Source organism: Moschus berezovskii, chromosome 6, assembly GCF_049115385.1.
Source record: "Moschus berezovskii isolate FMDL1 chromosome 6, NW_MosBer_1.0, whole genome shotgun sequence".
NCBI classification, from domain to species: Eukaryota; Metazoa; Chordata; class Mammalia; order Artiodactyla; family Moschidae; genus Moschus; species Moschus berezovskii.
Window position 1 is genome coordinate 101039658 of NC_142465.1, and position 24459 is coordinate 101064116.

The window sequence follows — 24459 nt, forward strand, 5'->3', positions numbered from 1 at the left end:
CATCTCTTACTATCTTGCTCAAGGATTTCTGAAGATTTGTGAAAGTTTTTTTTTTTTCCCCTCTTACTCTATTGCTCAAACACAAGATATAAGAAACCAAACTAGAAGATAAAAGTTGGGTTTGAGGATCAGGAAAAGGAGATAAGTTCCTTGACTTGGAGTAATCCACCCTCTCCCCAGACAGTGTGGGTTGTAATTTAACCTCCGTGTGTGTATGTTTCCAGGGAGTCGACGAGTTGAAGATGAAGCCCAGAGCGGAGTGCTGTTCCCCCAAGTTCTGGTTGGTGCTGGCTGTCCTGGCCGTGTCCGGCAGCAGAGCTCGTTCTCAGAAGAGCCCGCCCAGCATTGGCATTGCTGTCATCCTCGTGGGCACTTCAGACGAGGTGGCCATCAAGGACGCCCACGAGAAAGATGACTTCCACCATCTCTCCGTGGTGCCCCGCGTGGAGCTGGTGGCCATGAATGAGACGGACCCAAAGAGCATCATAACCCGCATCTGTGATCTCATGTCCGACCGGAAGATCCAGGGGGTGGTGTTTGCTGACGACACGGACCAGGAAGCCATTGCCCAGATCCTTGACTTCATTTCAGCCCAGACTCTCACCCCCATCCTGGGCATCCACGGGGGCTCCTCGATGATAATGGCAGACAAGGTAAAAGGGGGTCATGGTGAGAAGAGCCTGAGGGCTGTGTATGAGAACTAAATGATCCATTTGTTTACATGCCAAATCTGCTTATGAGAAATGGAGGGTAACCAGAATACACTGCGTGAGGGGATAGTCCAGGAACTAGTCTAACTGTTTGGAGATTAAAGTGAGGGCAAGGTGCTTGTGTTTAGAAGCTCTTTCTGTTTTGAACAGGTGGTGTGTCCATTCGTTTGTAAATGAATTTACCAAAATGGCTAAGAGATGTTGAAGCTGGTAGCTTGGTGGTATATTATTTTTCAAATACATGAACGAATAGCTCCTTTCAAACTTTAGAAAAGCTGTGCTCTATTCTTCCTTGATAAAATCCTTTCTCTCCCCATACCAGTTTCTGGAATCTAAAAAGCAAAATCCCTTGAGGCAGGTAATTTATCTCCTTGGAGATACAGATGTCCTCGGAAAGTACTTCTTGCTAAGGAGTCCAGGCTCAATACGCATCGATCTGCACATATGAATGGATTTTAACCCATAGAACCAGTCACAGCTGTGTTTTTCCCCAGGCTGAGCTTTGAAAGGTGGTGGTTCTTAACCTTGACCACACATTGGAATTTCCTAAGAACTTTCTGCACAACCAGTGCCTGAGTCCTACCCCTAGAGGTTCTGGGGCACAGTCTGGGCTTCAGGATTTTTAAAAGCTCCCCACATCATTCTAGTGTGGAGTTAAGGCTGAGAACCACTGCTGTAAGGTCACAAATAAATCGTAGTCTCTGCTGCATTAATATTAGATTAATAATGACAAAGTAATTATCCTGTGACACTGATACTTACCCTCTAACTGCAGGAAAAGTGTTTTGTCTGTAGTTATGTTTTGTTTTTACATTTTTTGCTTAGTTATTTTTCCTTGCTTTATACAGTTAAGTCACTCAGTCGTGTACAACTCTTTGCAACCCATGGACTATAGCCTACCAGGCTCCTCCATCCATGGGATTCTCCAGGCAAATAACTGAGGAGGTTGCCATTTCCTTCTCCAGGGGATCTTCCTGACCCAGGGATTAAACCCAGGTCTCCTGCACTGTAGGCAGACGCTTTACCATCTGAGCGACCAGGGAAGTCTGGTTACTGCTTATTGCTTAAGTACAGTTATTTTCACATATATATTGTCTTTGCAGTCATTCATATCATTCATATCTTAGTCATTCATATCATATCATATCATATCATCTTAGAATGATTCATTTCACAGATGCAATATCTGTTTTGTATCACTTTGGGTTTCTTAAAGTGTTTCTACTTTTGCTTTGTCATCTTATACTTCTTAACGTCATTTTCAAAACTGCCTTCAGTTTTGTACTTAAAAGACATGTTGTGGGGTTAATGATGCTTGCAAACACCTCAAAACCTAACATAGACACCATAAGCCTGCAACTTGGCAAGTAGAGAACCATCAGGGCACAGGGCTTCAGTTCAGTTCAGTCAGTCGCTTAGTCGTATCCGACTCCCTGCGACTCCATGAATCACAGCACGCCAGGCCTCCCTCTCCATCACCAACTCCTGGAGTTCACTCAAACTCATGTCCATTGAGTCGGTGATGACATCCAGCCATCTCATTCTCTGTCGTCCCCGTCTCCTCCTGCCCCCCAATTCCTCCCAGCATCAGAGTCTTTTCCAGTGAGTCAGCTCATCCCATGAAGTGGCCAAAGTATTGGAGTTTCAGCTTTAGCATCAGTCCTTCCAATGAACACCCAGGATTGATCTCCTTTAGAGTGGACTGGTTGGATCTCCTTGCAGTCCAAGGGACTCTCAAGAGTCTTCTCCAGCACCACAGTTCAAAAGCATCAATTCTTAGGCAATCAGCTTTCTTCACAGTCCAACTCTCACATCCATACATGACCATGGGAAAAACCATAGCCTTGACTAGACGGACCTTTGTTGGCAAAGTAATGTCTCTGCTTTTCAATATGCTATCTAGGTTGGTCATAACTTTCTTTCCAAGGAGTAAGTGTCTTTTAATTTCATGGCTGCAATCAGCATCTGCAGTGATTTTGGAGCCCCCAAAAATAAAGTCTGACACTGTTTCCACTGTTTCCCCATCTATTTCCCATGAAGTGATGGGACCAGATGCCATGATCTTTGTTTTCTGAATGCTGAGCTTCAAGCCAACCTTTTCACTCTCGTCTTTCACTTTCATCAAGAGGCTTTTGAGTTCCTCTTCCCTTTCTGCCATAAGGGTGGTGTCATCTGCACATCTGAGGTTATTGATATTTCTCCGGCAATCTTGATTCCAGCTTATGCTTCTTCCAGCCCAGCGTTCCTCATGATGTACTCTGCATATAAGTTAAATAAGCAGGGTGACAATATACAATCTTGACGTACAGAGTGAAATAACCTTGCATGATCCCTATCGCCATCTGTTGGCAGCAGGCGGAGACGACTCATGTCTGTTTAGGAGCTTCCTTTATTCAGTCTAGGAAAGGTCAAGTGGAAAGCATTAAGTGGAGAAACTTCAGTACCATATAAGAAAGATATTGTCCCATTTGCATGGATAAAGGCATAGGTAAAGATGTTAGAAAAATGCTGCCACAAAGAGCCCATGTTAAGGGAAGTGGGATAAACTTGAACAGAATGGAAATTTTAGACTGAGTATAGCAAAAAGTTGCTTCCCTGATAGCTCAGTTGGTAAAGAATCTGCCTGCAATGCAGGAGACCCCAGTTGGATTCCTGGGTTGGGAAGATCCGCTGGAGAAGGGATAGGCTACCCACTCCAGTATTCTTGAGCTTCCATTGTGGCTCAACTGGTAAAGAATTCGGCTCGATACAGGGAACCTGGGTTCAGTCCCTAGGTTGGGAAGATCCCCTGGAGAAGGGAAGGGCTACCCAGTCCAGTGTTCTGGCCTGGAGAATTCCATGGACTTTCCATGGACTGTATAGTCCATGGTGTTGCAAAGAGGCGAACATGACTGAGTGACTTTCACATAGCAAAACATTCCCTGGCAGCTCATCTGGTTAAGAATCCATGCTGGAGACCTGGGTTCGATTCCTGGGTTGGGAAGATCCCCTGGAGAAGGGAATGGCAACCCATGCCAGTACTCTTGCCTGGAGAATTCCATGGACAGTGGAGCCTGGTGGCCTCAGATAGTTGAACACAACTGAGTGACTAACACTGCTATACTATAGCAAGAACTAGGGCTTCCCAGATGGCACTAGTGGTAAAGAATCTGCCTACCAATGCAGGAGACATAAGAGACGTGGGTTCAAGCCCTGGGTTGGGAAGATGCCCTGGATGAGGGCATGGCAATCCACTCTAGTATTCTTGCCTGGAGAATCCCATGGACAGAGGAGCCTGGTGAGCTATGGTCCGTAGGATTGCAAAGAGTTGGATACAACTGAAGTGACTTAGTCATACATAAGCACACGTAGCAAAACTTACTGACTTTTTACTTCAGGAAGATATTTTTTGTGTTTAGTAAATTATATCTTAGTGGTGGTATTTTGAGGGCACAATATGCATGGAAAGAATGCCAAGATGGATGAGACAAATTTTGAGTGATAAATAAGTGCAGAGTTACTGCGAGAGCAAGACAGGTGAAAATGGTTGATTGATTTAGCATCTGTGGGCTTTTGTGAAACCTATGTTGTTTTGGGTTCACCCCTCCCCAATATAAAAGGTTGTTGGCTAAACTGGTTGACTGTGTCTCTTTTTTTGCAGTTATTTGTTACTTATCTTACAAATGCATAATAACAACAGTGTAATAATTTGAAGACTGGTGCAGGAGGTGTGGAGAGACGGGCCTCTTTTGTCCATTGATGTATCCAAGGTGCTTTGAGTGTCTACCATGTGCTGGGCACATATTGCTTTGCCTGCATTATCTCATTTAACACTCTCAACAGCCCAGTGAGCTAAGTGGTATTATTCATTTCCTTTTAGCAGATGAGAAAACAGGCTTAGAAAGGTTGAATAACCTCCCAAATGATGCTGCTAGTAAGTGACATCCAGGACTTTAACACTGGTGGCTGGGTCCATAGGCCATGTTCTTGATGACCTCTCAAGAGAATGGGGAGGCTGGATAAGGTCTCACATACCATGATATTCTTTACTTCTTCCTCTGGTACCTTGTGGTGGGAGATGTCATATGATGACAGGGGACCCATTGCTTGATTCATTGTGGCGATACTGGAGTCTGACTAGAGGAGAGGATTAAAGAGACATGAAATAGTGGAAGCTTCAGTTCAGTTCAGTTCAGTTGCTCAGTCATGTCCGACTCTCCGCGACCCCATGAATCACAGCACGCCAGGCCTCCCTGTCCATCACCAACTCCCGGAGCTCACTCAAACTCATGTCCACAGAGTCGGTGATGCCATCCAGCCATCTCATTCTCGGTCGTCCCCTTCTTCTCCCGCACCCAGCCTTTCCCAGCATCAGAGTCTTTTCCAGTGAGTCAACTCGTCGCATGAGGTGGCCAAAGTATTGCAGTTTCAGCTTTAGCATCAGTCCCTCCAATGAACACCCAGGATCGATCTCCCTTAGAATGGACTGGTTGGATCTCGCTTAGGAGTAGCATAATTCTGTAGGGGGCCCATTGGCTACCAGCTCCAGGGGTAAAAACGCAAGATAGAAGCCAGTGAGGAGGCCTCTTCTGGGTCTTTGTAATGAGAATTCCCCTCTGATCTCACCCCATACCCTCCCCCCACACCACAGCCACACCTCGAGATCCCATCTTATCTTTTTCTCTCTCCAGCAAATAAAGGAGGTAGGTAATGATTTTTAGGCTGCTGCTGCTGCTAAGTCGCTTTAGTTGTGTCCAACTCTGTGCAGCCCCATAGACGGTAGCCTACCAGGCTCCTCTGTCCCTGGGATTCTCCAGGCAAGAATACTGGAGTGGGTTGCCATTTCCTTCTCTAATGCATGCATACATGCTAAGTCGCTTCAGTCATGTCCGACTCTGTGTGACCCCACGGACAGCAGCCCACCAGGCTCCTCTGTCCACGGAATTCTCTAGGCAAGAGTACTGGAGTGGGTTGCCATTTCCTTCTCCAGATTTTTAGACACTTTCCTCAAAATAGCCTACGTAGTATCTAACTGACTTTGGACCTGAAAAGAAGTTTCTGAAAGGCAGGTGGAAAGAAGATAAAGGAGAAAGAAGCAAGCAGGAAGTCCTGGTGCCACAGAAGTGGGAGGGTTGAAGGTTCCGTCCCAGGGGTGAGAAGCCCCAATGGGCAAGGGGCGACTGCAGTGGCAGGCATGGGGAGGGGCCCAAGGACCACCGGGACCCCAGGGACAGCAACACCGAGATTGTGGGCAGCTGTGAAGGAGGGACGTTCACAGGCTGGAGAGGTTGACTGGAAGGCAAATGAAAAGAGGCTCCCAGATCTCCAAGAAATAAGCTTTGGGGACAAGTTTCAAAAATAAAATAACTTCAAATTCTGAGGCCAGCTTTTTTTTTTTTGGATAGAAGTGTATTTTTGGTACTATGACCATATTTTACCAACATTGAATGGGGACATGGAGTTTGACAACACTGAATCAACTATGGGGGCAATAGGACAACGCATTTGAAAGTGGAATTAATGCAGAAAAATCTAAGAAATACAGCTTTACTGCGTGTAACAAGTAGTCTTGAAGGTGCAGTTGCCACCTGAAGGATGGTGACTAAGCCTTCTCTTTTGCTTCCTTCTTCTAAGAGATAGGAAAGTGCCACTGTTCTGACTCGGTTTTTTTTTGTTTGTTTGTTTTTTTGAAATAAAGCTCACTTATTACTTGTCTTTGTGGAAGATTGCTTTACAGGGATGAAATTCCCGATGCAGGGAGTCTGTGATGGAAGAAAGGTAGCACATGGAGTTGTAAGGACTTTTTGGCACAAGTAGGGAGATGTGAGTTCAGCATCTGGTCAGCTCACTTTTTTGCGTATGCTAATTAATCACAAATATTAATTAGTGCTGTACTTTCCCTTTGAGGAAATGTTCTTGTACTGTGGCAGAGAGAAGCATGGGAGCTGGTGGAGCAGAGGTCTTCTAAGCTCAGAATTCAGGGTCAGAGCAGTTTTAACAATCACTTGCTAGGTGTGAGGATCTGGCCAACTTACCAACCACTTACTCCAAGCCTTGGTTTTCTTGTCTGTATCATGGGGATTATAATGTATTCCATTACAGGGTTGTTGAAGATTAAATGAGGTCATACAGAGCAGGTGCTTCACTGAGTGTCCAGCAAAGCATTCAGTAGGCTAAGCTGAAGGGCATATGGAGCAGGTTGAAGAAAGGGAGACGGCTTCATGTTACAGGAGAATTGATTAGACTCATAGCCAATTATAGAGACATTGCTGAACTGCAGACCAACCAAGGAGGCAGCTCAGGTGAAAACCTGGGAATGGGCTCTGAGGTGTGGTGGGAGGTTCAGTCTCACCCGACCAGGGAGGCTGAGACTCATCAGTGATGTAGCCCCTCCAGGGCCAGCCAAAAAGGGGCATGTTCATTTAAGGAAAAACTCTAACGAGGAAAGAACTGCTAGGCGCTTGTTGCAAGAGACTGTTTAGAATACTAGCAGAACCCATTAAAAAATGTATGAGGTGATTTTTGGCAGTTCCCCACCTGAGTATAAAATGTCTATTTTATTTTGCCTTTGTTATAATTGCTTTTATTCTCCCTGAGATGCTGGATTTAGGATGCTCATCTGAATCCAAATAATGAACTGAAGCTAGACATAAACTTTCATTTCTTTCCAGGAGGTTTCTCTGCTGATTTGCTGAACTCTTTCTTGGGTTATCAGATTTTAGCTCAGAGAGGTTAAGTAACTAGTCCAAGATATCACAGCTTATGAGCAATGGGACTGGGATTCAGATCCCAGAAGGACCTATTTTGAAGCCTGTGCTTTCTATTTATACAATTCTGCCCAACAAAGCTCCGCACTAAGAATTGTAAGTCGTGAGTTGTTTCAGTCTCCACTCTTACGAGCTTTGGGAATTGAGACAAACAAACTGCTTTAGCTTTATGATACTCATGGATACTCCATGATACTTCTGTTTTATAAGATTTAAATTTTGTTTTCTGCCCTGCGCACTTTACAGCATTTTGAAGATAAAATGAAATAAAATAGTTGGGAAAGTTCTGGGCAAACAGATACTTGAGGTGAAGGAATTAAAGAGTGGCAATGGGGAATGACAGTCATTGACAGCTACTTTGTCACTATCATTAGGACCAATGAAAGAGCTTGGGAAGGTTGTAGGCAGGAACCCAGAAAGTGAGACTTGCGGTAGGATCAGGCAAAAGAATAGAAGGTCCAAGCTCTGATGCTGCAGGAATGGAAGAGAGCAGGTGTACCTCTGAGTAAAGGGTCAGGGTCTGAAAATAGATGCATTGATCAGATGTAGAACAGTGGCTAAGATGTGTGTCATGCTCCTTACCTGTTCCTCCCTGAAGGACAGGTAAAACTATTCTTACTCTGGCATCTGTTGCTATGATTCCTTCATTTCTAAATTTCTTGGGTGAGAATTCGTACTATGACTAGCACTGTAATTTTCTGTGTAGAGAGCCACGCTTTGGAATCCAACTGGGGTGAGGAAGATGGTCCTTTGTCCCCGTCTCCTCCTCTCTCTCTGTACTCCTTCCGCCTCTCCCCACCTAATGGAAATAGGTTTGGAGGGAGTTGAACCAGCGGTGGTGTGTGACCCCACAAATCAGCAGCCCCCAACCTTTTTAGCACCAGGGACAATTTTCCATGGAATCAGGGGTTGGGGGGGATGGTTTAAGGAGGATTCAAGTGCATTACTTTATTGTGCTGCTGCTGCTAAGTCACTTCAGTCGTGTCTGACTCTGTGTGACCCCATAGACAGAAGCCCACCAGGCTCCCCCTTCCCTGGGATTCTCCAGGCAAGAACAGTGGAGTGGGTTGCCATTTCCTTCTCCAATGTGTGAAAGTGAAAAGTGAAAGTGAAGTCGCTCAGTCGTGTCCGACCCTTAGCGACCCCACGGACTGCAGCCCACCAGGCTCCTCCATCCATGGGATTTTCCAGGCAAGAGTACTGGAGTGGCCTGCCATTGCCTTCTCCGACTTTATTGTGCACTTTATTTCTATTACTATGACAGCAGCTGCACCTTAGATCATCAGCCGTTAGATCCCAGAAGGTTAGAGACCCCTGCTGTAAATAGTCTTAACTGCTTCCATCTGCTCTTGTAGGTTTCCATCTCCAACAGAATCTTGAAACCAAGATGACCATGCTGTTCATAGCCCACTTTATGCTTCTTCCCAATGTTTCAGTGACTTTGAGATTTTACCTTGCTTCTTAGTTGTTTGTGATATGGTATTTCTTGGGACAGCATTTGGTATTTCTTGCTCTTTCTTCAAGAGCAAATGGTGGTGTTAGAACACTCTTGGGGGATGAGCAGAATTAAGACATAGAGGTGGGAGGGACAAGACAGTAACAAAGCTGATATCCTCAGATGCCAACTTTGTGCCAGGCATGATGTTAATGAGTATGTTAATGCAATCCTATGAAATACGTAGTATTATTCCATTTGACAGGGAAAAGAAATCAGAGAGAGTTTATGTGTTATGGCCAAAGTCACATGGCTGGAAAAATTGTGGGACTGGAAGTTTTAACTTTTTTGGTTGACTTTAAAACTCCCAGTCCACATACTGAGGAAGTCAGGGCTCATCTCTGGGGTTCTCTTGACATTTTGATCATGGAAATGAGGAGGCTGCTCTAGTTTTAGGTATCCCACTCATACCCAAAAGCAGGGACAGGCAGAGGTGGCTTTAAATCAGGAAAAGTCTTTCCCATATCCTGGATCTCACGACCCTATATCTTATCACATGGCCACTCCATGGGGGTTGCAGGCTCCCTGATAGAGTGGCAAGGGGACAAGTGTTGGGACCAGCTTTGAGGTTCATCAGCAGTATCTCTCAAAGGAAGTAAGTGATCACCTGGGAATACAACCAGTATCTGTGTAACTCTAAGGCTCAGCATCTCTCATCTGTCATTTCTCCTGCTTCATCCCAAAGTACTTTTGTGCCCTTGGTCTAGTCATGTATCCTCCAGAACTCGGGCCTTGGCTTGTCAAGTATGTCCCTTTCCCCTTTAATTAGCCACTTCTTCCTCCTTGCTGGAATCTGCGCTCTAGCTTAGTCGTGGGCACATACCCGGTACCAGTGCTTAGAACCCAGAGGCCAGGCATGTGATGTCCTGCAGTACATAGGATAGTACCCACCAGTCAAGAATAGTCTTGCCCAAAATGTCAATTTTGCCCTCATTGAACCTGTTCAGATCATTCTCATATCAATAAATAAACAAACCTGAAAGCTTTCCTTGACCCCTGTTTTTCCTCCCTCACCGTTTCTTTTCATAGTCAAATTCCTTAAATGCTCATTTGAAATTGCCGTTTTCACGTCCTCATCTTTCCCTTTATCCAAAATGCCAAATCTTTGCAAATGGGCTTTTCAAATTGTTGGTGACCTTCTGCGGCACTGAACACCGTTGACCCTTTTAGTGCTGTTACAAACATGATGACAAGAGTCATTAAATTTGTCACAGATTTGGTGACAGCAGGAATGAGGCTGAGTAGGATTGAAACATGGTTAGGTCACAGACGGGGAAATGTCTGGGAAGCAGCTGGATTTGGGACTGGAGGTTAAAGAGAGTGATTTGGGCTGGAAATTAAGAGATGAGCCTTGTTAGCAAGGAGAGGATCGTTGAAAGTAGGAGGGTGGAGGAGAGGCTCAGAACCAAAAGGGGGCTAGGAGGGAGGTGTGTCCAGAATAGAACCCCCATCTGAGGGACAGTCAGAGGAGGCGGAGATGGGAAAGAGCTAAAAATCTTCTTAGATAAGAACATGAACAAGGGGAAAGAGGCTTATATATAAAGCAGCAGGGAGCAACTGACCAATCTGGGAATCGACCGGGCCCTCCCTTCTCCTTAGGACAGTTCGCCAGCAAACAGTAAAGAAGCCTTACTTTCGGTTACTAGGGAGGGAAGGATGAGGGGAAGGGATAGTTAGGGAGTTTGGGATGTATATGCTGCTTTTTTAAATGGATAACCAATAAGGTCCTACTGTATAGCACAGGAAACTCTGCTCAATATGTGGCACCCTCAATGGGAGGGGAGTTTGGGGGAAGAATGTGTGTGTGCTTAGTTGTGACTGACTCTCTGTGGCCCCGTGGACCATAGCACACCTGGCTCCTCTATCTATGGAATTTTCCAGGCAAGAGTACTGGAGTGGGTTGCCATCTCCTCCTCCAGGGGATATTCCCGACTCAGGGATTGGACCCGAGTCTCTTGCATCTCCTGCATTGGCAGGCAGATTCTTCACTGTTAGTGCCAAGACACTCAGCATTTGAGAGGAGAATGGATACGTGTATATGTATGGCCAAGTCCCTCTGCTGTCCACCTGAAACTGTCACAACATTGTTGATCGACTATCCTCCAACATAAAATAAAAAGTTAAAATAAATAAAGCCTTATGGTGGGTCCCCTGTCCTCTGAGCAGTCCTGCCCTCTGTTCCTCTCACCACACAGCAGATTACCTGTGTGATTCTTTAGGAACTCAAATCCAACTGTGACACACTTTCACTTAAAACTTTCCCCTGGCTTCGCACAGCTGAGACTAGGACACCTTCTGGGATGTGATCCCAGGCCACTCCTCTAGGATTTCCTCTTCACCTCCGGGCCCTGCCATGTCATGAAGACACACTGGGTTAGTCACCGCTCCTTGGATTGGTCCTTGATGATTTACATCTCTGGCTTGGTGCCTTCTCTTCTCCTCCGAATATCCTCCTCCTCGTCCACCCTGAAGAACCTATTCACTTTCCAAGAGAAATCATGGCATGTCTGTGTGCCCTTTTCTGACTCTGATCTTCAGAGAATTTCTTTCTTTTTATTTTTTGTGCTTCACCTGTGCCCTATTTAAGGGCTTTTATGATAACCCATCTTGTTTCCTTATCTGTCTCATTTGCTGTACAATGGGCCCACTGTGGTGCAGGTCAGGCTATACTAACTTTTGTGTGTCCAACACATGCCATAGTGTCTGGTGCATAGTGGTAGCCAACTTAGAAGAAAAGCTATGAAAACCTAGACAGCATATTAAAAAGCAGAGATACTGCTTTGTTGACAAAGGCCTGTAGAATCAAAGCTATGGTTTTTCCAGTAGTCATGTACAGATGTGAGAGTTGGACCTTGCAGAAGGCTGGGTTCCCAAAGAATTGATGCTTTCAGAATGTGGTGCTGGGGAAGACTCTTGAGACAGCAAAGATATTCAACCAGTCAATCCTAAAGGAAATCAGCTTTGAATATTCTTTGGAAGGACTGTGAATTTCTAATACTTTGGCCACATGATGCGAAGAGCTGACTTATTGAAAAAGTTCTGATGCTGGGAAAGATTTAGGGCAGGAGGAGAAGGGGACGACAGAGGATGAGATGGTTAGATAACATCACTGACTCTGTCAGATATGACTTCAGTTCAGTTCAGTTCAGTCACTCAGTTGTGTCTTATTCTTTGCGACCCCATGAATCACAGCACGCCAGGCCTCCCTGTCCATCACCTACTCCCAGAGTTCACTCAAACTCGTGTCCACAGAGTCGGTGATGCCATCCAGCCATCTCATTTTCTGTCGTTCCCTTCTCCTCCCGCCCCCAATCCTTCCCAGCATCAGAGTCTTTTTCCAGTGAGTCAACTCGTTGCATGAGGTAGCCAAAGTATTGGAGTTTCAGCTTTAGCATCAGTCCTTCCAATGAAGACCCAGGATTGATCTTTAGAATGGACTGGTTGGATCTCCTTGCAGTCCAAGGGACTCTCAAGAGTCTTCTCCAGCACCACAGTTCAAAAGCATCAATTCTTGGGCGATCAGCTTTCTTCACAGTCCAACTCTCACATCCATACATGACCACTGGAAAAACCATAGCCTTGACTAGACTTAGTGACTGAATAACAACTGCCAACTGTTATTACATGATTAGCAGTTATAAAAATGGACACTTTCTGTACACACTCCAGTGGATTGAATGATGACCCCCAAAGATAGTTCTGTGTGCTAACTTCTGGACCCTGTGAATGTGACCTCATTTGAAGAAAATGAGCGGATATAAATTAGGTTCTTATGATGAGATCATCTTGGATTAGCCCAACAGGCCCTAAGTCCAGTGACACATGTCCTTCTAGGAGATGGAAGACAAGAAGGCATGTTGTGGAGTCTGGAGTTATTTAGCCACAAACCAAGCAAACCACCAGAAGCTGGAAGAGGCCAGGAAAGTTCTCTCTTGCAGCCAATGCTGTATTTAAAATGGATAATCAACAAAGACCTGGTGTAGAGCACAGGGAACTCTACTCAGCCTGGATGGGAGGGGAGTTTGGGTGACAATGGATACATGTATATGTATGGCTGAGTCCCTTCGCTGTGCTCCTGAAACTGTCACAACATTGTTAATCGGCTATACCTCAATACAGAATGAAGAGTTTGTGTTTTTTTTTAAAAGAAGTAACATGATCCCACTGACACTTGATTTTAGGGTTTGGCCTCTGGAACCATGAGAAAACATTTTTCTATTGTTTTAAGCTGCCAAGTGTGTGATGCATCACTTAGGGGCAGCCCTAGGAATCTGGTAACACCAACATAGTGAAGAGGGGCGCCCTGGAGTCTCATTGCCTGGATGTTTCCTGGCTCCACCATTTACTGTGTGACCCTCAGCAAATAACCTGACTTCTCTGAATCTTGGATTCCTCGTCTATAAAATAGTGGTAAATATAGACCCTGTTTCTTAAGGTTACTAGGTAAAGCCATTAAAAAGCACTAAGAAAAGGCCTGGTAAATAGTAGGAATCAGTAAGAGTGGGTCTGTGAGAAGTTTTCAGTAAGTCTCCATTGAATACATGAATGAGTGAGTATAGTGATATGAATATAAATGCAAGCCATCCACGACAGGATCAGAACTCACCAACTCCATGCTAACTGGCTAATGTATTCTGGATCCCTGGGACCTGGGGCAGTGCTGAGAGGTGAGGTGATGCAGTTAGGCAGCTCTTCTTCGATGGGACTTCAGGGCAGTGAGGCTCATTGTTAGCATCCCTTTCTGTCCTCCCCTCTCCTTGGGTTTGGTTTTGCTTCTTTGTTTCGTGTGCGCACGAGCATGTGTGTGTGTTTTCCCCTGCAGTTGGTTGCCTGTATCTTTCTCTTCTCAGTGCTCAGGACAGAGCATCTCACCTAGGCTGCCCTCCTCATCCAACGTCCTGCTTTCAGATTTTTCTTTTTCTCTCCCTTGAAATAAAAATTGTTGCCTCCTTCCCCTTTGTTCTCTTTCATTTCATACTTTTCATCAGCCTCTTCACAACTGTAATGAATCGCCATCGTTTTTTATTAGCTGCCTGTCTTGCTCAACTACAGGCTGCACAAGGACAGGTACTATGTCATTTTCCTTTCCGTATCTGCAGATCCTAACATATAACCTGGTACAAAGTCCTTAATATACACTTATTTACATGTGTGGGTGGATTCATTATTTCAGTGCAGCAGCTGTCAGTAGCAATTAAAAATATTTCAAACCCGAATGAAAATGGATGCTAGGATTCATCTATGGTTACTGGCAAGTTACCGTCCTTATCTCTGTCCAGGCTGCTGTCTCTCATCCTTCCATTCTTCACACCTGCCAGATGCCAGCAGTCAATATCTTGGCACTCACATCCACTTAATCTCCATCAGTCATGGCAAGAGGACAGTCTCAGGTCAGGGTACATTCTGGGGTGGCAGAGCAAAGCTTTTATTATGCAAAGCAGATGGGTGCCGATGATTATCTTGACTTTATTAGCCTCTTTCAAAGGGAGATGCAGAAAGAAACAAACATTTTCAAAAAGTTTTGAAAGATAAACGTATGCAATTCCTGCAACATGCAAATCAGCCAGGTAACATCAAGGAAATTTAATCAGTGCAATTAAGTTTCCAATGGTATAAGAAAGGGATTTTGTAACTTGCTTTAGCAAACAACAGCCTTTCTCCTTGATTTATTCATTCATTCCAAAAGTATTTATTAAGTGTCTGCTGGGTGTCAGGAGCTGTTCAAGGTCTTAAAGATATAGTCCATAAGAGAGGTCTTGTCCTCATGGTACATGGAGTGACAATAAACAAACACATAAATGGAACAGTGTTGTTTCAGGCAGTGGTGAATGTTTTCATGAAAATAGCAGAAAGGGAAGTTGTAGGCTGTTTTAGGGTTGTCAGGGAAGGTCCCTGAGGAGGTGGCGCTTGAGATTTGTTTGAGGAGAAGGATAGAGAACATGAGAATCTGAGTCTTGGCAGAAAGATGGGTATTTTTAATTCATTCTAGAAAGTGTAAGAAGGGAACAATGTAACTTGACTTAGATCTTTTCAGATGGAAGCAGTAGAGTGTGGTGGACGGGACATATACCCTGGTGCATTTTGAGCCCTGGTTCCATCTTTCAGAAGCTGAGTGACCTCTGCCTTGTTGTGTGACTTCTGTGATCTGTTTCTTCTCACCTCTGTGATGGGGTTAATATGCATCAACTTCAAAGAGCTATTATGAAAGAAAAGAAAATAACCTTTATAGGACTCATTGCTCTGTTAGGAACACTCCTGGTTTTAATAAATCAATGCTATTATCATTTCTGGTATGATTGAATACAAATTCCTCTGGAATTGGACATCATTTACTCTTGATATTTATACTAGTGATATGGTTTTGTTGTTTTTACAAAATTTGTTTACTGACTTGGGAACACATTAGCTCTGCAAATGGAAGAAATTAGAAACGTTGAGATTGGCTTTCCTCTCCCTAAGTAGTTTCCTGTCCTTTTGAGTTCATAGTGCTCCCAGTGGCCAGTGGCCAGTTCCTGGATTTGCATCTACATCATTGTAGCCCAATAGAATCTCCCCCCTTTCCGAATGGGGCTTCTGGCACTGAGAACAGTGCCACAGGGACCAGAGCACCCAGGGCAAGATTTGGGGGTGAAGGATGTGGGCATTGAGGGTGGGAGGTAGTGTAATGGCACAGCCAGTGTGGCCTGCCTTGGGCTGAGGATTCCTGGCACACCCCCAACACCTCATGGCTGGCCACCATGTGTCTTGGATGCATTCTGTTGCCTTGAGAACATGTGGTCCAGTGTTGTAGACAGCAGCAGCCTTCAGTCTTTCAGCATCGTGTTGCCATGGCAACAGAAGTGAAGGAGAGACTACTTCACTGTAGTTTCTCCACCATGCTGTCACCCACCCCTCCCACCTACCCCTGCCAAAACCTGCCCCCTCGCCCTCACTCTTATCCCCACCTGCCCTCCGTGTACATCCTCACACCTTCTGCCTGCATAGTCTGCAAAGTCCTTCTGGTTCCCTCCAACCCCCGTGCCTTTCTTTCTCTTACCATTTCTGGGTTCTCATTGCTCATATGAAAGCAAATATAGTAAATTCTCAGGAAATAAAGCCACATGGCATCGTAAGTTGAGAGGGTCATGGGAACGAAGGAGCTAAAAAAAAATCATCAAAGAAAAGAGGGGAAGGATCTTGATAGAGTTTTGCAGTTTAGTTGTACAGTCTATGGTAGTGGTTCTTCAACTGACTGGAACTTAGAAGCAACAGAGGACCTTTAAAATTTTATTGTTATTATTATTTAAAAGTAGAATGTCTCTGATCCCGTACTCAAGGATTCTGATTTAATAGGTTTGGAATAAAGCCCACTAGTGGCAATTTTCACCAACTTCACCCAAGGGACTGTGAGGCACGGCCAGGTTTGGGTACCACTGAGGAGTAGAACATGGCGTGTTTTTAGGTTGTAAAGTTTTGCGATGGGTTAGGATCTCTCCATTGAGTTGATTTTTGTGGTCTCTAGTGCAGTGTATTCATGTGGCTGCTGCGTAACATTTAAGGAGGAGGGCGAGGGATTGGAGAAGGATGAGAAGAAGCTAAAGGAAATGAGAAGAGAAAAGAAATTTGGAAGGGAGGGAGCAATGTGGAAATTATAAGGTAGAGCTGTGGATCAGGGGCGGGGACCATCAGCCCTCAGACACCAGGCTCCAATGCCCTTTCTCCCAACCTTCAGCTGGAGTGCAGGCTCTGTCTTGGTCCAGAAGTAATTAACATGCTTTTTTGGATGTATTTTGATTCTAGATTTTCCCTGGTTATTGAGAGACTGGGGAGGACTAGATCTGGAGTTTCAGGAGAAGTCAGCTTCATTCTTTTTCTCCCTGGGAATAAACCAAGTGCCTCCTACAATTTAGGGCTACACCTTATATGAGATAGTGCCTACTTACATTTAGCCAGTTAAACTCTCAAAGGAACCTGGGGATTTAGACAGTAGGATTGTTCTCTTTCTTTACAGATGAAGAAACCTAGGGTCAGAAAGGAAAGTGACTGGCCACGGTCACGTGCTGGCAGTGGCAGGGTGGCCACGAGGACCCTTGTCTGATGAGAGTAACGTTAGGGACTTCAGTGGGGGGCTGCACTTGCCCGAGGTCACTATCATGGACTTGGTTTTCCTGAAACATCCAGCTTAGCCTGTGTGAGGCGACTATCCCAGCTGCCTAGAGAGCGACCAATTGGAGCTTGACCTTTAAAGTTGATTCTTTCTTCTTCTAGTCGGTCTTGATTAGGACCTAACCATTCCAAGCAAGATAACGGCTCTGAGGGAGAGAAGAGATTGAGATGAGAGAGAAGAAGCAGAACGGGCAGTCCAGTGGTTAAGACTTCACCTTCCAGTGCAGGGGGTGTGGGTTTGATCCCTGGTTGGGGAGCTAAGATCCCACATGCCTCTCAGCCAAAAAGCCAAAACATAAAACAGAAGCAATATTATAACAAATTCAATACAGATAAAAAAAAAAGGTTCAAAAGAGGTGTTTTCTTTTTTAAAGAGAGGTCCGTGAGGGTGGACAAAACTGCGGGTTGGTTCCCATCCTGGGGGTGCCAGGGCCTGAAGTCTCCACTCTCCAGAGTGGACCTGCCCCACCTCAAGCCCACCCTCTTCCAAGTGGATACCCCAGAATTTGAGTCCTCAATCATATCAGACTCTTCAATGATGTTTTGGGGGATTGGAAGGATTATGTTTTTCTAGCTAGCTGTGTATCTGGAGAAAGTGAAATCAGATATACATCGGTCTGAGATTCCATCTCAGCAGATGAAAATTTGACAAAGAAGGAGGAATATTTTTGCTTTACTGCCCTGGATGGTTATAGGTCGTGGAGAAAATGGTCTCTTCCTACTTTCTGAATAGTCATAGAAAATCAGCTGTGACTGTCGTTGTGAGTGTGTTAGTCACTCAGTTGTGTCTGACTCTTTGCGACTTCACAGACTGTAGCCCGGCAGGCTCCTCTGACTGTTGTTACTTTGGACCAGTCTCAGAGGGTATCACCTTCCTGCGGGTGGTAATCAGAGGCTGCTTCAACCAGCTCCCTCCTCAGCCCCTTCATGCCGTTTCTATTTGCTGGACCTTCAACAGCCACACTTTCCCTGTTAGTTTCCCCGATGATCAGAGACTGGTCTGTTTATGGGCAGGGGTGGTATTCAGGTGTGCCAAGGGTGTCTGTATTGGGATGGAGGGACAGAGAGAAGGGTGGATGCAGGTAGCACCCAGGACAGGCATGGTGTTCTTGAGGTGTGACAGCCATTTCCTGAAGTGGACAATCCATTTGTCTCCCCCTCCTGTGGTTGGGGCAGCACCAAGCACGCATGGCACACTCAGTACATACTTCACTGTAAGGAAAGAGCCTTTGCAATCAGCCGGGAACAGGACATATGCTCCTGGAAAGAGGCCTACCTCGCAAGGCGGGATGGATGAGTGAGGTGTGTTTCTGCAAGTTCTTTTCGTCTCTAACATCTGTGAGCCTGTGACTAATTCTCCTCCTCCTGGCCCAGATTGGCCGCTTGCCTGGAATCTCTCTGCCACAGCTCTCCCCCTGAGTGGAGATGACAGAGGGTCTCCTACCCTGGATGGATGGTTCTGGAAGGCAGCGTTGATACTGAGAGGAGGAAAGGTCTGGATGCGGGGTTGGAGCCCAGAGACAAAGGAATTGGAGAAGGACGTGTGAACGCATAATCCTCAAAACCAGGCAGGAGAGAAGTGGGATGCATCAGTTGAAGTCGTCACTAGCAGCAGCTCTGGTTGCACTCTGGGGGCCAGGGAGGGGCACAGGGAAAGCAGCAGGGCCCCACGACTGCTCAGCGAAGTGGGGAAAAACAGTGGTGGCCAGAGTCTAGTCCTCATCCTGCCTGCCCCACGATCTTCCCAGAGACATCTAACCTGTCTGTACCAGAAGAATCCATAGATTCAGATACTTTTCTTATGAAGCCTTGGTCTTTGATCATTGCTGCCGAGACGAATATTGATGGCTAATTTCCGCAAGGAAAGTAATGTGGGCTTTGGGGTTCTAGAACTTCTGTCATTCATCCCTGGAGTTTCTGTGTCTAAGGACAAGTCTCATTGGTCAGTGGAAAGGGACACCTGGTAACACCTTGAAGAGTTCCTGAGGTCATTTTGGTTCTTTTTGGATACCCATGTCGTGATTAGGATGGAAACCCATCTGTTCAGCCGAAGAGGGACCAGGAGGAGGTGCACCTCCTCTTCCTTTGCTGTTTTCTACTCTTCTGCCCTTTGATCCAATAGTGAGGCTCCCCCATCATTACAGTAAGGGCTTCTGCTTCTAAGAGTTGCAGATATCTGGAACTGGTTTCCTGTCCACTGGGAGGGAGCAGCAGGGCTTGAATAGCGTTCTTTTTTTGTTTTTGGACTTTCAAGTAGCAACCAGGGCCACCTTTGTCATCCTGACCTCCATGGTATGTCCTGAGAAAATGACGCAATTGGAAAATAATGTATTTTTAATCTTTTTTTTAAGCTCCCTTTTCCCATGCTCCTCTCTCCTCTTTTGACAGCTGCCACCTTGTTTAACCATCCTGTGTCCTTATTCTGCCTCTTGGCTGCCTAGAGAACTCCTAGCTCCCTGCCTCTAGCTCCCTGCTCTGCTCACTGATGGGGCTTCCCCCAAGAAGCATCATATGATTCCATCTTGGGTCTGTCCTCCAACGAGCCCCACCCCCACCCCCCAAGGATGTCCTTCTTGTGGGTCCCTGTTTCATTTCAATCTGGGAGACAATCTAATCAGTTAAGTCCTTGCCTGGTTTTAAACAGACAAAAGCAGCTGATGTGTGACCCTTTCCATGGGCATTTATGTTTTAACTCAGAAGAAAGACTTGAGCTCATGGAGTTTCAGATACCATATTGGGCCATAGGGGAAATGCATATTTAAAAGGGAAGGTACTTCCCTGACTCCCACAAATCCTGCCATTTGCAGGGACCCTCGCTTCAGCCAGCCTCAGCCTAGGCTCCACCAGTGGACCTGGTTGCAAACAGAAACTACAGGGAAGCCACTGGAGAAGGGTGTCAGTTAACCCCGACTGACATAGCACACAGCCTGATTTGGGGAGCATCTTGACTAAGAAGCCAGGAGGTATCTCAGCTCGCTCTGAAAAGTGGAAGAGACCCCTGTAGAAGAGGAAGCCCAGAGTCATCAGTGGACTCTAGTTCTAGATGTTTTAATTTTTCACACCTCTGAGAAGGCTCAAATCCTACTTTTTGCACTAAGAACCCGGAGCTGTCCTTTCATGCCCCTAGGGCTCTGTTCCCACCTGCCTGGATCTGGGTCCTTCTTTGCGTCTCTTGCTCTTAGACGCTCTGATTTCTCCTTCTCTCTATCCTCCCTTCCCTCCTCTCCCCTTTGCTCCCTGCTCCCCTCTCATCTAGGTCCTGGTGTGTGTTTCTCTGTCTTTTCTCTGCTTGTCCTCCCCCTGTGTTCTGTGACCCACTCTTCCACGTGACTTACACTCTGCGTGGCTCAGGCAACCACCTTCATGCTTCATCCTGTCAGAGCCCGGGTCCCTCAGTGGCTCACCTTTGGACCTGGCATAGTTAAAAGTTCCCAGGTGGTCTGCTCGTGGCCGTCAAGCAGTACTTTTATAGGCTGTGGCAAGTGGGTTCAGTTGGTCGGAACTTGGTCTTTAATGAGGCCAACCGAAGACGTGACTCACCTCTGTAGGACCCACTCTGTGAGCCGCCCCTTTCGTGTCCACAGCCTTGGTCACAGGGAGGTGGTGGCTGAAGGGCTCTTATGGAATCCATGCTAATTTATTGATAAAGGACATCAGCAATAATATTATATATGTCTATTTTTTAAGTTATATTTTTACCTGGAGATTATTGTAGATTTGCATTTTATGTTGTTAAAGGTCTGAAAAAGATTTGAGCTCAATATTATGGACAGAATTCAGGCTTAGACAGCCCTGGACTCAGATTCTGGCTCTCTGTGACCTTAGCCTGGTTGCTTAGCTTCTCTGTGCCTCAGTTTCCTTAGCAGTGAGGCGAGGGTGGTGATGACAGCAACACCCGCTTGGCCTCCGGCAGCCTCCCTCTGCCTGCACACCTTCCCCGTCTCTTCTGTTACTAGGTCTTCAATTATGCTGTGTTCCTCCTTAACTGTCCTTTTTTTTTTTTTTTTTTTTACAAAAGTCTCTAGAAAGCCTGCTTTTTCTCTCCCCTCCTCTTCTTTTCTCTTCTCCCTGTTTTGTGCTTCTCTTTGCATTTTCCTGACTCTTAGCCTGTCCCTCATCCTGGTTTCTTGCTGTCTCTCCATCAGCCCGTGTCTGAATTTTCACTTCCTTTCCAAAGCACGTGTCCTGATCCATTTCCCCCTGTCATTCACTCTTCCTAGGCCCTTTGTGGCTTCTGGGAGAACATACAGCCCTTAATTACTTATAAGCAGGAGAGAATAATTACGGAACTGATTTAATTACCTTTTCCACGTAGATCCTACATGGATGATGGTGGAGTGGAACATATCAGCTGGCACTTTTTCTGTGAGGAAAAAGGGTTGGTTTGAGTGGCTCTGAGGTGGAGATGCAGCTTGGTTCAGTGGTAAAGAATCCATCTGCCAGTGCAAGAGACATGGGTTCAATCCCTGATCTGAGAAGATCCCACATGCTGTAGAGCAGCTAAGCCCATGCACCACAGCTATTGAGCCTGTGCTCTAGAGCCTGGGAGTGGTAACTACTGAGCCCACGTGCTGCAATGACTGAAGCCCTCCAACCCTAGAGCCTGTTCTCTGCAACAAAAGAAGCCTCCGCAAAGAGAAGCCGGTACACCATGACTAGAGAGGAGCCCCCACTCACCACAGCTAGAGAAATGCCTTCACAGCAATGAAGACCCAGTGCAGACAAAAAAACAGTCTATAGCAGACTTAATCATGTTTGTCAAAGGACTGAAAAAAAGATACGCAGTTATACAGCTCGGACTATAAAAGATTCATATCACCAATATCTGAATTGAGGGGCTAAGTTTTTTTAGAAACCACTTTGAATCATAGAAGCCATGAGTCGATGGAAGACTTCTGCTCATTTTTTGGGGGAAGATTGTATCCTCCTTTGGCTGTTCTCACTTAGTGGTAGCTGGGGTTACTGCAGAAAGCCTAGACTGAACTACAGAGTTAGGAGGCCTGATTCTCAATCTTCCTTCATAACCAACTACAGCTGTTTGACTGGTCATATCCCTTGATCTCTCTTAGTTTTAGTTTTGTTCATCTGCAAGATGGAGGGATGGGGATTTATAATATGCGGAATGCTTCCCTAAAGGAGAAAATGGCACAGACATTAGAGGAGGAAGACCAAATTTGATCACCAAGATTTGGGAGGCCCTCAGGAAAAGTTCACAGCAATGAGCTACAAAGGTCAGGCAGATAATTCATTCTAGAAGTTTCTGATAGGATGTCTAAGAGAAGCAGATGGCATTTACAGGGAAGCCACAAAAAAGGAGTCATTATGAGGAGATAGAAGTAAACAAAGGCAGTGAGGAACAGTGGGAAATATGGGAACGTGGTCAGACTGAGTTTTTCAGCTGCATCCTTTCTGATGGATTTTGAGGTTTGAAATCCAGAGGGTTGTAAACAGAAGGTTGCAGCTGCCTTCACTCAGTGAAGAAAGGAGAGAGAATTTCTGAAGCTCTCTGTCTTCATCTTTACCCCATTTGAGTCTCCACCGTTCCGCAGAAGTCTGGGTGCCCATGTTATCTCGCATCCTGTGTGAGAGACCAGTTGGCCTGGAAGCAATCTCAGAGACAAGAGCTCTGCCCTTATTTCATGGTAGAGGAAACTGAGGCCAAGGAAGATTAAGTGACTTGCCTGAGGCCACACCTCAGTTGTCTCCTGGAGTTGGCCTGATTTTCCAGATTACCAGGTCAGTCTCTGGTAGGACTTTTATATCCATAAATCACTAATCCTGTTTACTAGTTCACGCTCCAGCAGATAATGTGATGTAATGAATTGCAGTCTCTCCTCTCTCCTGACTAGAGGTGAAGGACAAGGGCAAATTGAAATTAGGGGAAAACTTTTTTCTTTTTTACCGTTTTTGTGCACTGAATGTAGTCTGAGATAGTTGATTAAAAGTATTTTTAACAAATCTGTCAGATATTGACAAAAGTAAATATTGAATGAATTTTTGAACTATGGTAAAAGACCTGTAACCCACTCCAGTATTCTTGCCTGGAGAATCTGCTGGACAGAGGAGCCCAGTGGGCTACAGTCCATGGAGTCACACGTCAGACACAACTGAAATAACTTAGCACGCACGCAGGCATGCAACGCACACAAAAGACCTATATATATTGGGGGTTGTATGAATTTATGATAATCAAGGTATACGGATGGAAAGTAGGTTTAGATGAAGTAAATTCTATCTCGGTGAGACTCGTCAATGATCAAAGAAGCAGGTTTCTTCCAACTACTTACAGGTTACAGATAAGAAAATACACATTTTTCTCCAAAAAATGGTACCTTGGGATTAACCCTCTTACTTTTCACTTTGAACCATTCTTCTCACTGAGATGACTAGGAAAGCAGGACTCAAGTACGCATGGACATTTGTCTGCAAAGGGGGATTCCTCCTGGAAGGGCAGGGAAGCCTCCAGAAAGAAAGAGTGTGGGAGAGAGATGAGAAAGAAACTCCTTAGTATGTGTGGTTAGACTATAACCAAATCTTACATTTTATGATATTCTGCGCTTTTCAAAGACAATTTATGTACTTTGTCTTAATTTGATACAACCGTTGTACAAGATGGGAAATACAGCTTTACCTTGTCTCTCTGAAGAATGCAGATAACCATAAGTATCATCTCCCTTCTCCCAGACACAGAAACAAAGAATTCAGGAAGTTAAATGATATATCAGAGACGGGAAAATTGTAGGTTCCAGGACTGGAATCTAAGTTACTGCCTGTGCGAGGAGAGAACCAGGTAAACCACACTGAATGGTGTTGAATGTGGTGTCAGTTGGTGTCATAGGGAGTCACACAGAATCCAGAGCAGGTAGCCACAGGAATTCTTGGTAGACCTTGACTGATGAGATTGTAGTTGAATGAAGAGCTCAGGTGGAATTAGAGAAGATCAAGAAGTTATTTAGAGGGGAGAAAAACAAGCCGTGATGTGTTAAATCTGTATGGCCATATCAGAAAGGTCAGGCCGTGTCTAGGATGGGGAGATCACAGGTAAAGCCCATACAGAGGAATTTTAAAATAAGGACAAGGATTAAACCTCAACATTCATGAACGACAGACAACATCATTCAAGCAAAAGGTAGCAAAGACAAGAGTACAACCTCTCACTTTATCTGTCCTCTCTTGAGGGAAAAAAAGAGCCACTAGTAGAGCTTTTTACCAGGGTACACTTAAACCTGTTCTGAACAAAGCTCAGAATGGCAGGGACATTTTCCCTTCATTAACACTTCATTAAGCTTTGTCAGATGTAAGCCTCCTAGCCAGATCCTGGCAAGGGACTCGTACTGAGGTGATAATGAGGAGAAAATGTACT

The 24459-nt window shown here is 45.3% G+C and overlaps 1 protein-coding gene across 1 annotated transcript in view; it reads left to right on the forward strand.

The window, feature by feature from the left end:
• Nucleotides 1-242: 242 nt before the first annotated feature.
• The window catches only part of GRIN2B (glutamate ionotropic receptor NMDA type subunit 2B), a 361438-nt gene continuing 337221 nt past the window's right edge, over nt 243-24459 (forward strand). Inside the window, exon 1 of the mRNA XM_055395069.2 lies at nt 243-653. Within this exon, the coding sequence (XP_055251044.1) occupies nt 243-653 (411 nt within the window). The remainder of the gene's footprint in view (nt 654-24459) is intronic.